Source organism: Capricornis sumatraensis, chromosome 8 (assembly GCF_032405125.1).
Source record: "Capricornis sumatraensis isolate serow.1 chromosome 8, serow.2, whole genome shotgun sequence".
Classification (NCBI taxonomy): domain Eukaryota; kingdom Metazoa; phylum Chordata; class Mammalia; order Artiodactyla; family Bovidae; genus Capricornis; species Capricornis sumatraensis.
This window is the reverse complement of record NC_091076.1, coordinates 40,617,295-40,630,856: the sequence shown is the minus strand read 5'-3', so window position 1 is coordinate 40,630,856 and position 13,562 is coordinate 40,617,295. Positions and strand designations below refer to the sequence as shown.

Genomic DNA, 13,562 nt, shown 5'->3' with positions numbered 1-13,562 from the left:
CTCTTCAAAATCAACTGTAAGAAGATTCCACAGGCATTAAAGACTGGACAAGGAGTAGAAAATTAATTTGTTTATTGTTCAATTGCTAAACTGTGTCCAACTCTGTGACCCCCATAGACTGGAGTTTCAATTACACTGTTTTAATATTAGTGTATTTTATCCTCTCCATTGGATACACTTTATATAGCATAAAATATTTCATAGAAAAGAAGTCACTGAAACATGTTATTATTTTTTTTACCTTTTTGTCAAAATTAATTTTTATTTTAGGTGTTGAAATTTTCTTTTTAGAAAGCTGAGCTCATTTTTCTGGTTTCCATATATGAATTTTTTCAAGTAACTTTTGTACTTTTTCTTTACTCTCCTCAAGGAGTTTTTGAAATTTCTTAATTTTTTTTTTCTATTGAGTATAAAATACCACAAAGTGTGAATATAAAGCATAGGCATCTTAAATTCAGTGAAGTTCATTCATGAGTTTTTTTAGAGTTTTTAATTAGGTCTGTAGTTAACCTTCATGCTTTATTGTCTTTTAATATTTTAGCATTTTTTGCTAAATGTAGATTAAGTTTAAGATAGGTGTTTTAAATTAATGCGTTACTCTCCATTTGGTATATCATCTGATATGTTTTCCTTTTCAGGGGAGTTGTCAGAGTCCAAAGAAGAGTCATCTATCCTGGATAATTCAAGCCAAAAGTTAGAAAAACCAAAGCAGACTGTTCCAGGTCTTGAGAATGGGTCCCCAGTCAAGGCTCCAGTCCCCAAAGCCAGGAAAATGATCTACAGGTCCCAGAACTTAAAGCAAGATGATAACCAGCCTTTTCCTAGACAAAGGACAGACTCCCTGAACACAAGAGGGGCCCCCAGAGGGATCCTGAAACGCAATTCCAGTTCCAGTAGCACAGACTCAGAAACTGTGCGTTTTCATCACAACTTTGAACCCAAAAGCAAAATTGTGTCCCCGGGCCTAACCATCCATGAGAGAATTTCTGAGAAGGAGCATTCTTTAGAAGACGACTCCCCCTCAGACTCGCTGGAGCCATTAAAGCATGTGAGATTCTCTGCCGTGAAGGATGAACTGCCACAGAGTCCAGGGCTGGTCCACGGCCGAGAAGTGGGAGAATTTAGCGTTTTAGAGTCCGATAGGTTGAAGAATGGAACAGAACATGCAGGGCTCCCAGATGAGGTTTGGAATGACCCTCAGCCTTCCCAGTACACAAATGGTTTTCCTTTTCAGTCATCAGCCTCAAGCCCAAGTCCATCAAAAAATGAAACAAGTCAGCCAACGACTTCTGGTTCCTTTCCAATTAATGAGCACCGTTCTTCCAAAGAAGTTTTAACTACAAGAGCACAGTCCACTGAGAATTCACATACCATCAATGAACACAAAACTAGCTCATCAGAATTATCCAAAAACCCTGCTGGTAAGAGATTCATCACTACCAGGCTCTGAAAACTGACCCAGTGGGGTTGGGATGGCCAGGACAGCCAGGCAGCCTGGTAGAAGCCCATTTTGCCTTCTAGGTATTCCAGCTAAATTCAGGCAGAAGCCACTAGGGAATGTTTATGCCTCTTAAAAGGTTTGCAGGTTGTCCTCAATCGCCAATAACTACAAGATCCAGAATAGCACACTATCTGGCACGTATTTACACTTCACCCTAAACAATTGTAAGTGTGTCAATTATTTAGTCAAATTATAGTATTTTTTTTAGTTAAATCAAGGTTTGTATACAGAGTGAAAATTAAACATATGCTAATACCTTTACATAGAGTAAATATATTCTTATTCACCTAATGCAAATTGATTGATTCCCATTTAACAAAACTTTGGTTTCTCTTTAATTTCAGGAGAACCTTCACTTTCTTAGCCTCAAAGGATGGGAAACTAGACTTTAAATTCTTACTAGGAAAAAGCTTCGTATTAACACCATGTCTTGCCTAGGGCCTTCATCCATTTGCTCCTAGACTTTAAGTATTCTGAAGGAAACTTTCTCCTTCAGTTGCTGTGAGTTGAGAGGCAGTGAGAATACTGATTTTTCTTGCTAGCTCATTGATTTAGCCCTCTCTTGAAGATCTTAGAGCTCTCAAAGGATGCCTCAAACTGCTTTCTGATACCCATATGATTACTTCATAGTTCTTGTGTTTTAAAACAGAAGCAGTAGGGAAAACAATTTTATGTACTCTCTCTCATCTTCATTAAGTCTTCCTCCAACCCTATGATAATTTCTGTAGTCAGAAAAATATTAGTAGCAGCAGACAAGTTTCTAAATCATTTTTCTTCTCATCCCCTATTAGTCACTGTTGCGTTGACCCTGAGTCACTTTTGCTCAGTCCTACTCTTTCACACTTATTCAGATTAATCCGGCTTCTTAAAGACAAAGTGTCTCTATTACCCCTCTCCTTGGATATTTTAAATAATTTGAAAAAGGCAGAATATTTTTTTTAGTTTTAAAATTAGCAGGTACTTCTTCGAAGATATAAAGGAACTCATTTTAAGGAAACTTCTAAATTTTGAGTAAACACTAACAAATAATTAGATGATACTTACTTAAATGTTTATCTAAAAGATGAAAAAGTTCTTTGGTAATATTTTCTTTTGGTATAATCCATAGAAAAAAAATGGTAAGCCATTCCTGTTTTTCAAAGTGTGCCTGCTTTCTAGTAGACTACCTTTACAGTTTTCTGTTAGCTATTTATTTATGCTTTCTGATTTTTAAATCTAACTCACCATGAAATCTGGGAAGAAGGCATCATCAGTAAACCCATTTTGATTGACAGACAGGCCTTCTGGTCTTGAAGCTTATAAACAAAGTTCTGCTTATTCACTAATGCCCTGTTTTCTCCCTGCTTACCACAAAAATATATACAAGTAAATAATGGAGCATAGAAAGAAAATCAGAACCGAAAAATGGTAAACTCTTAAAATGTGTGAATTATGCGAGTTTAACTTTAGCTCTGAGCTTTAGGACAATCACTATCACACTCATTAAAAAAATTTTTTTTATTGGAGTATAGTTACTACAATGTTGTGTTTCTACAGTACAGCGTAGCAAATCAGCTATATGTATGCATATATCCCCTCCTTCCTATTTAGGTCACCACAGGGCATTGAGTAGAGTTCCCTGTGCTGTGCAGTCCGTTCTCATTAGTTACCTGCTTTACACGTAGTAGTGCGTATACATCAGTCCCAAGCTCCCACTTCATCCCACCCCTCCTTTCCCATTGGTGACCATACATTTGGTCTATACATCTGTGTCTCTATTTCTGCTTTTCAAATACGCACTCATTATTATACCGGGAGAAAACAAAAGAATTCCTCAAAGGAAACAAGAACATTACCTGGCATCAAGTTTTTTAAATAACTGTTCTTGTTTTAAAATAATACGCTTTTATTGAAAAGTGTGTAAAAACATTTGAAAGGAAATATGCACAAAATAAAACAATGATCACCTGTGATATCAACTATTGCTAATGTTTCATTGTAGGGCCTTTCAATAATTTTCAGGCATGGATATCATTTGAATTATGTTTACACTGTCCAGACTTCTTTTTTCACTAACAGTGTATTACAAGAATTTTTTTCCTCATTAGTCTTCCATTAAACAGCCTAACAGGGAACTGTTAAAGATCTCTCAAAGGAACTTCACCATCACTGACATATTTTTAATAGTGTCATGTGTAGTAGTTATGAAAGGAAACTGTATCCACTGTGTGCCAGTTATTGTACAAGCCTTTGTTGTTTTATATTTAGCCAGAGTTGATTATTAAAATTAAAGAGAAAATTTTATTAATTGACATCTCCTCTGGGGCACTTGAAATGTAGCCAACTTCATAAAAATTCAGCTCACATAATTTTCAAGAACATATATGTAGCATTTATAAGGAAGAGTGAGTAATGCTGAAACACCCACCTGTTAACTAAAGGGAAAGAATGCCTGAGTTCCCTCACATGGCTGTGCCTAAGGCTCAGAAAGGTCTTGGCCTGCTTTCTTGATAGCTTAAAAAGAACTTCAACCCCCTTCTCTAGCCTCCTAGCCACTGGCTAACAAACATCAGGCAGCAGGTAGAATTCACATTCTCTGTCAGTCCTCACTTTACTTTGTCTCACAGAAACTTCCTCCAAAGTTGCAGATTATAGAAGGGAAGTAGGGGACCGCGGAAGAGCCCTTGAGACCATGGTCTGAAACTGCAGTGTACAAAACGACCACTGAGATAGCCAGTAGGAAAGATTCCTGGGCCCCATCTTCAGAGATTCTAGCTCAGTGTATCAGGATTAAGGCCCCAGGATGCAAATATCTTCACTGTGCCCTTCTGATGGTTTGGAAGGAACTCCTTGTTTAATCTTCCTTGAACATTGCTTTCCTAACTCCTGAAATCGCGTAAGTCTTTGTTACTCAAAATTATTTTTGTTCTATTCGGTTTTGGTTTTGGCCACATTGCATAGCATGTGGGGTCTTAGTTCTCTGACCAAGGATCAAACCCACATACCTTGCATTAGAAACTTGGAGTCTTAACCTCTGGAATGCCAGGGAAGTCCTGTGTTTCTCAAACTTGAGTATAAGCCCTCTCTAGGGTTTATGAGTGGGCCAGTAGATAATCAACAAGAGGTATCTTCCTGGAGTGTCTGTTTTATGCAAAGCTTTGAGAAAAATTTGTATGTACAATGTAGCATGGATCAGAATATAAAATCTACTTGAATTTTTAGAATAAAACACACTTGTAAGAAATTCCCCTCATCATTTCAGGGGTCTGTATTTACCTTCCTTTACTATTATAGGGCATCTTTGGTAGAATATCCTAATTAGGATGGTTTATATTATAACTGTAAACAACTAATGGTGGAGCAAATGTAAATTCAAAATCTTTTTAGAAGATAATGTGATTGAATAACAATTCTTTAAGTGTTCTCTTTTCTTATTTAGAAGAGCATTTCTGTGTTGCAGATGAACTGTCTTGCACTGAGCCCAAGTCATCTCAGGTGCCAGACTGCAGTTCTAGAGACCATCAGCAAGGTAAGCCCCCTCTACTCCAGGCCCTAAGAGCTAAGACATCCTCACATTCTGGTCCATATGCCACTGAGATAAGGAAGACAACTGACGATTCCATATCTAAAGTCCTAGACTGGTTTAACCGAAGCTCTCATTCAGATGACAGTGTGGCATCTCTGCAATATCCCCAAGAAATACAGCCCAAAGAAAAACCAGACTCCAAGCCACAGATTGCTGTTGCCTTGGTGACAGATGCCACCAGTCAAGAAGGAAATGGTTTGATTGCTCTACTACCCACCAAAGTTGAATTGACACCTGTGGGACCTGATTCAGCATTCCAGGTAGAGGAACATATGCTGCCTTCTGGAAACTGCCAAGATAACAATGTGCACATCAAATCCAGATCTATTAATTTGTCCCCACAAGGCAAGGAAAGTCCGGGCATGTTGCAACCATTTGAAATCTACAGTCCAAATCAAGAAAGTAAAACTAAAGACTATAGCCAAAGTTCAAAAAACACAGGGAAAGCAGTTGGGGTACTTCTTCCAGCCAATAACTGTTCCTATAGTATTCACACAGGATCTCATGCAGAAGACCAAGTTCTATGCAATATTAAGGATGCTGGCAGCTTAGGTGAAGAAGAACCCAAGCTTCGTGTTTATGAAAAAAATACAAGAAAGTCAGAAGTAAATTTTGACTCTTCCACAATTATCCAAGAGCCGAGTTTGAAAGCCCACGTAAAGGCAGAGAGCGAGAGCAAAGGAAGAGATACTTCCATCCTAAAATCTTCTTTAGAACCAGAGAATATTGAGTCACCACTTGGGGCTGCAAACAGTGTATCTCCTTGGAAGAAGCCTGAGGTCCAGTTACCAGAAGCTGGTGAGGTTCCCCAGAACCGAGTACAAAGAGAGAAATACAAGAGAGTGAGTGACAGAATATCCTTTTGGGAAAGTACAAAAGCTGCCGTTCATAAAGAACCCCCATCTCCATTCAGTCAGGAACGACCTTCTGCTAAAGCATGTCAGCCTGTGACGTCCGTGGACAGTTTACCTATGGGCCGTGGTAAATGTAATACTCAAGTCACTGCCAAACAAGTAATCCTAGATAACGATGGCCAAGCAGCCCATGTCTCCAGTTTTTATTCCTCAAAGAAACCTAAAGAGACTAGGCCCCAAATATCAGGTCCATCCAAAAATGATCCTTCAGCTGACCAGTCATGCACAGTGTCTCTCTTTCAGAATAAGACAACTGAGCCTGTAAAAAGATTACCAGTGACAGACAGTTTGCATTCTGAAAAGGACATTACTTTCCCACCATTGCATCATCCTTCAAATGTCGGGATTGAAATGCATACCTCTTTGGAGAAAGACAGATCTCTAATTGGTGAATGGAATCCCAACTTTAAAGTTATGTCCTTACAAGAAAGAATGAATGAACCCACTACAGAACAAGTCTATAATCACTCTCAATTTGAGAATTTGAGAAGGTTTTGGGACTTAGGCGCCAATCCAGACCGTCAAGATAATATCGAGAAGAATACTACCACAACAAGCCAAAAAAATTCTGTGCTTTTTAATAGCCAGAAACACAAAGAATTCAGTGACGTGACATCGTCAGGAAACTGTACCCATGAGAGAGAGATGCTTCTAAGCCAAAAAGAAATCCCTGCAAGAGAGGAAACGGAGGAATTAAATTCAAAGGGCACACTCCAGGTGTTGCCAGATGACACATTTCCATGGAGACCACCCAGAAAGTCCACTCATCAGCTGCCAAGATATGAGTCATCAAAGGAAAACATGGGGAAAAATACTGAATGCTTCGTTACCCCGGCGTTCAAGGAAGAAAACGATGACTCTGACCAAGAGCTCAAAGAGATTCAAGAATCCACAGTGAAAACAAGTGTTTCATCTAAAGACTACAAAGACACACTTAATGACAGCTTACAGAAGCTGCTTTCCGAAGCCTCATCACCAGTCCTCCAGCCTTCTGGTGGAAAAGTTCATGCGAAACAAGTGTTTGAACCAGATGTTTCTGAAAATAGGACATGGCCTCAGGAGACAGATTTTGTTGATCCTGAGGAAGAAGCCAAAAGGCCTAAAGAGATCAGTAATGAGCATATAGACAAAACAGTAGCTCCTCCAAAGGCCTATTTGAACACTTTGACTGCTAGTCTGGACAAACCCCTGAAGGAAGCAACTGGAAGCCCACCCTCTCCCTTGCAAACCAAATGTGAACCCACCACCACTGGGATCAGCTCAGAGTCTGAAGAGAGTAGCGGTGATAAAAACAGGATAGAGCAGAGTCAGAACACATCAGCTGATGAGAGAGAGAAAATGGCTTCTTTTCCAGAGGGAACAGAAACTTGGGGGAATAGCGCTCTCTCTCAGGAAGCTCAAAGTGGTGAGTGCCAGCTGAACCCAGAGAACTTGTGGCAGACAGTTGCAGAAGGCTCTCATCCCCTGGATTAACCTTCCTGTTGCCACAGAAAGGGTTCTTCTGGGGATGTGGTCCACTCTCCCCAAGATATGCCTTCTCCCAGGGACGCCCATTCTTCTCAGGATAAGACACTGCTTTCTCAAAGGGAAGTTTCAGAGACTATAGGGAAAGTTATTCTTCCACCCAGACCTGCACTGAATGACGTAAAAGCTATATTACAAAAGCCGCTTAGAAAAGCTTGGTTGAGTGATCCAGCTGGGCTGGAAGTAGTTTCTGGAGAAGTAAAAATAGAATTTCCTGAAGGTGTACAGGTAGAAAGTAGTGCCTCCAATTCTCTGGGAGTTATCCCACAGACAATGGTGGACAGCACAGCTTCAGACAAAGGATTTTTATTCCTCCAATGTAGTTTCTGATGAAACTCATAAAATGGGATCTTATTTAGCTGCCCAGACGTCTCCATCAGACCAAACCCTTAGCTCATTTGCTTCTACTCTTGCTCAGTATGGCAAAGAGTTACCTGAGAAAGTGACAGAAATTGTGAGGGAAATGACTATTCAGCCTAAATCAGAGCCCCTTGAATTCAGTGTTGCCTTAGAAAAACTACTAAAGGAAACAGCTGAAACCCCTTGCACAAAATATGACAGTGATACAAGGGGTCTTTAGTCGTCAGAGTTAGTAGGTATTACTGAGGTGCCCAGGCAAGCTGCTTCTTAATTCCATCCTGAGAAAATAAAAGAAACAGTAGAAAAGTCTGAGGCTCCATCAACTACTGAGAGTGCTTTTGATATTGGTTTGGAGAGACTCCTTAAAGAAACATCTAACAGTCCTTCTTATCAGCCCCAAGTGTCAGTGAAGGAAGAATATCCTGAGGAGGAGCCATTAGAGGCAAAGCAGGCCAGGTGTTGGGGGAGAGTGCCCCCTTTTCACTGGTCAGTCTCAGGGGCCTTGGAAATCAAACATAAGAGTAATGTATTCAAATCTCAAGTCAACCAACGTGATAGAGTGTTAGGAAGACACAACGCTATGACTGGCTTTTCAGATCTCTGTGGTTCTGAAAGTGGGGTTGAGATCCCTGGAGCCTCACAACTTTCCGTGGACCATGAAGTAGGGACCACAGACACTATAAACCCCCCAGAGGAGAGGGATAGTGAAAGTGAGGTTGCAGTGGTTCGAGAAAGAGCTTTTCAGGAGCCTGGTTTCAAAGAGGCTCCTGAATGAAGCAATTAATGTGCCCAGAAATAGGCAACCCGTTCCTCTCCTGACAAAACTCTGCAAAAACAAGTCAAGTTGAGTTGATTCTGGGATCATCGTTTAAGAGACTAGAGAAAAAGGAAGAAAAAGGTTTTTCTGACTGTGATTTTTCAGAGGGAAACATTGGTTCTAATGCAAAAAGCTGGAGAAACACCTCCAGTGAGCATTTTGAGGTTTTTCACTGATTGGTTAATGAGTTGATTTATGTAATGCTGACATAAAGAATGATATAGTTTTTAAAACTGGGATTAATTTGATAATCCCAAATGGTGCTAAATTCATCTTTGTACTTCAGTTCTCCCTAGATTTTCTTAATAAAAAGCTACATTTCCTGTTATATTCTTTAATCAAATGAGTTACATAGAGATAGCGTTACCCATCAGGCAGTGTTTCACAATCTGATTTTATTCTCACTGATCAACGATAGAATTTTCAGATTCCAAAGATGTCTTTTAAAGAACTTTTGGGGTTTAGAGAGTACCTCTGAGACATCCAAGCGAGCTTTCCTCTTGGAAAGAATTAGAATTTCCTAATTGGCAGTCCACGCAGCAGGCTCCAGTAAGATTTGCGGCAAGAAAGTGCTGCAGGTGGGCATAGATTGCCCTCTTAGGAGCAACATGTTTCCACAGTGGTGGCTGAGTACCGGGAACAAGGTGCAGGGCTGGAACTTGCCCTCAGATACTGAGAACTGTTGTGGGGTTTGTTTCTTCGTTTTCTCTTTTTTTGCTGCTCTCTCCCTCCTGTTTCCAGTTACCTGCAGAATCCTCCCTTCTAGGCCGTGACTCAGTGTGATGACTTCACCTGACCCCACCTAAGGGCCTGGCCTGGCCTGTGCATTTCTTTGGCTCAAGCTTTAGCTGAGTGGAGAAGATCTTCATCAATTACCATATTCCTCTAAGTGGACTTGGGATACTGGTTTCAGCCAGGCTCCCAAAGAAAGGGCTTGTCTCAGTTAGCTCTTTGGAGCAACGTGACTATTTTAGGAGAGAAAGCCAGGAACAAATAGGGATTAGAAGTCACCCGGTTAGAGTGATGAAATAATAAAGGATGCTCCCTGGTTGGAACATTTTAATCAAAGTTGCACAACAACTAGTGTTGATCACCTTCCTCAGTAGAAAATTAATAGAATGTGTCATTTCCTAGCTCCCTTCAGTCTCAGTAAGAACAAATGAGCTTCACTGAGTGGCTCATTTGTGAGGTTTGGGTTTCTTTGCAAATAGCCATAGGGCCTCTTATTGAAAACTGACCAGAGAATCCATCTATAATCCTAGTTAATGAAGCTGAAGCCTCTTTAATATTTGTAACTAGTGGGAAAAGGAAAGTGAAATACCAGTCTCTGCAAGAGTATAAGTCAGTATCTTGAACTTATCAAAGTAGACTTAACTAAGGTACCCCATGAATTACTAGGGTAAATGGGCCTATATGAGGTGAAGCCTTGTAAATTTCCACTTAAGTTTGAAGACTGTTCCTGAATGTGTATAGCTGTGTTTAAGTATACCAGCACAACTGATTGAACAGCAACAAACCTATCTAAAAAATAAATAATCAATATAAATGATTACCCAGACAGAGCCCAGAGATTTTAAAGCCAAGTAGGAGGTATAAAATGGTGCACGGAGTGTGTGTGTGTTCAGTCATGTCTGACTCTTTTGCGACCCCATGGACTATAGCCTACCAGGCTCCTCCGTCCGTGATATTTTCCAGGCAAGAATACTGGAGTGGGCTGCCATTTCCTCCTCCAGGGAATCTTTCCCAACCTAGGGATTGAACCCGTGTATCTTGCGTCTCTGGTATTGGCAGACAGATTCCTTACCACTGAGCCACCTGGAAGGCATAGGTTTCTAACTTCTAACCTAAATAATTATTTTTTAAGTGAATGAGTTGGGTGGAATGAGAGTATGGAAGAACCTGGCAACAAGGCCACCCCGATTTTGATGAGCAGCCGAATATGTTTGACTTGTGGCTGAGCTCTTAACCAGCCAGTACCTCATGATATTCCTTTAATAAAGAGAGGAGGGACTGCTGAGAGATTATGCACATGATTCATGTTTTATTGTGAATTATATATGATTCGTATGCACATGATTCTTTTTTTTTTAAGCATATTAAAATCACTGAGAAGGTCCGTAGTAAGAAAACTTAAAAATTTGAATACAGAGCATCCCAAATCTAATTCATCTTAGAATCCATTTACTGGAGAATGCTTATTAACATTGGGCAGAACTGGGGTGCACTTCAGGAAAGTGTTGTCTAGAGTTGTTCCCAAGTGGATTGACCCATTAATTGAATCATTCATGGATTTAGCAAACAATGTTGAAGTGCCTCTTGCCTGCCACAGTTGTAGGCGCTAGTGACAGTACTCAGACCAAGGCTTATCCATGTTGGAGTTTTCACTGTCAAAATGGTAAAATTAAAGACAGTCTAGAGAAAAATGTTATAACATTAGATGCATTTAAAGAACAGTTCTTATTCTCCAGTTATGCCCTTTTCCTTTTTTCCTTGTGTTCCTAAAGTACCGTTCATTTTTTATAAAATGAAGCCATTGGTAGTTAATAGAGACCAACCTCCCTCACTTTAAAATGCTTTCTATTTTAAAATAAAAAGTTGACCACCTCAGGTCATTACCCAACATTTTGATGGAAATCTTACTAGCTCATGAAACCCAAAGAGTCTATATTCGTTTATCTGTAGAATTCACCCATCTGTGTACCCAATTATATACAGATGTTAGAACATCTGAATCCTGCCTTCTATGGTTTTCAGCTAATTATTTTAATGCTCCTAAAACCATTTTGTGGCTGTCTTCAAAAGCTAGAAGTAAAGGGGAAAGATGCAAATTTTAGAACAGAGCAAATCATGTGCCTAAAATAGAGGTGTAGAAGACTTAGAGAGCACATTGCTGTTACTGTGGTCATTATGTTAATCTTGTCTCTATATTATTTGTGCTTACAAATATTTCTTACGCTTACAAGTCATTTCTTTAAATGACTTTCCTGGTGGCTCAGTGGTAAAGAATCCGCCTGCCAATCCAGGAGACACAGGAGATGAGGGTTTGATCCTTGGGTGAGGAAAATCTCTGAAGGAGGAAATGGCAACCCACTCCAGTATTCTTGCCTGGAAAATCCTATGGACAGAGGAGCCTGATGGGCTACAGTCCATGGGGCAGCAAAGAGTTGGATACAACTGAGCATGCATGCATGCACTAATATTCTTTAGTGAAGAAATTTTATTTTCTTCTATGGACTGCCTCATAGAATGGATAAAAGTATGGAGGCTTATGGCATAATACCTCCTTTCAACCTACCATTTCAGTGTCCGTTGATCTATTAAGAGTTTGATTATTTTCTTTTTTCGTTTGTATTGTGCAGTATTCATCGGTTTTGTCTTGTAACAGGTTCAGAAGAAGAACCCAGTCCTGTTTTGAAAATTTTGGAAAGGAGTGCTGCTAGGAAAATGCCTTCCAAAAGTCTGGAAGATATTTCATCAGATTCATCAAGTGAGAATAAAGTGTGCCCCACTGTCCATGCCCCGATCTAAGCTTAAAAACGCTTATGTGCTCTTCTGTGGCCTTGCTGCATGCTGTTGTACCCTGAACCCCTAAAGGAGGGGTTAACAGATGAGAACAGCTTTTCCCAACCGAGCTAAACAGGCTCAGCCAAAAGTGGTTGGAACTTCGCTTTTAAAATAACACATGAGGTTTGGTTACAAGTATACTAGGTTTTCTTGAAGAACCCCAGTTTGAATATTTATTCAAACACTTTTCAAACACTGAGTTTTAAAAGACTGGTACCTTGTGGCTCTAGTGGTAATAGCTGACACTGATTTAGGACTGTGTGCCAAGATGTGGCTAAGCGTTTTATGTGCATGATCTCATGTAACTGGCATAGGCAACCACATGTGGGGGTGGGGGGGCACAAATTGTTATCCCCATTTTACAGATGAGGTAAGTAGAGTTCAGAGAGGTGAAGTAATTTGCTTCATACCATGCAGCCGAGCTAGGACTCAAAATCAATAGGCTGTTATCAAGAGCATTTATGAGGTGATTGTATTACATATAACTGCTTCTTGTCTGATAAATTTTTGCATGATATGGAGATGAATTCATCCCTGGCTTCAGGGACTTTGCTTTCTCTTTTATCCCTTATTTCCACCCATTTCTTTTGGATAGTGGAACTATAAGCTCAAAGACTGACTGACATACAGCAGTCCAGGCACACTCTTCCCCACTGCTTTAATTGGTGAAGGATTTCTAGAGTAATAACATAAAGCCTAACATATATAGGGACTTGTGAGCCAGACAAACAGATTTAGAGACTGTGACTTCTAGGGGTTTTGTTCTTATTCTTTCTAAGCTAAGCTGTACCCCTGGGATTACACATGGTCATGAGGAAATTTATCAAGTGCAAGTTAACCACTGCCAAACTCATATAATTAAAATTTGATCACTTTCATGTTTGAAATATTTCTATGCATCTGCAGTTGACACTGAAAAGTTTCCGATTTTAAAAAGGAAAAGAAAAAAGAACAAGCTATGCCACTAAACATAGTGGCATAAAATTCAGAGATTTTCAGGGCTGTGAAGGCAGTATTCCCAATTTGGAATGCAGCCCTCACCCCACCAAAGATCTTGGAATCTCAGGGTTAGAAGGGACCTTGAAGGTCACCCATTCCAAACTCCCTCTCCAGTGCAGGAATTCCCTCTAAAGCCTCAACAGGTGGCCAACCCCCCACATCCGCCTGAATGCTTCCAGAGAAGGCTAGTCCAGTCCTTTGTTGTTCAGCCCTAATTGTCCCTTCTGATGTTAGTGATGGACCCGAAGGGGGAAAAAAAACTTCAGCAACAATTGTCCAATTTGGCAAAACTCGAGCCTGAGAAACGTGGGGCTATTG

At 40.1% G+C, this 13,562-nt stretch overlaps 1 protein-coding gene across 1 annotated transcript in view; it reads left to right on the top strand.

The window, feature by feature from the left end:
• SYTL2 (synaptotagmin like 2) overlaps positions 1-13,562 on the top strand; it is a 66,699-nt gene that overhangs the window by 28,886 nt on the left and 24,251 nt on the right. The window contains 6 exon segments of the mRNA XM_068978084.1: positions 639-1,421; positions 4,941-7,800; positions 7,802-8,633; positions 8,635-8,681; positions 8,683-8,831; positions 12,067-12,168. Of these exon segments, the coding sequence (XP_068834185.1) occupies positions 639-1,421; positions 4,941-7,800; positions 7,802-8,633; positions 8,635-8,681; positions 8,683-8,831; positions 12,067-12,168 (4,773 nt within the window).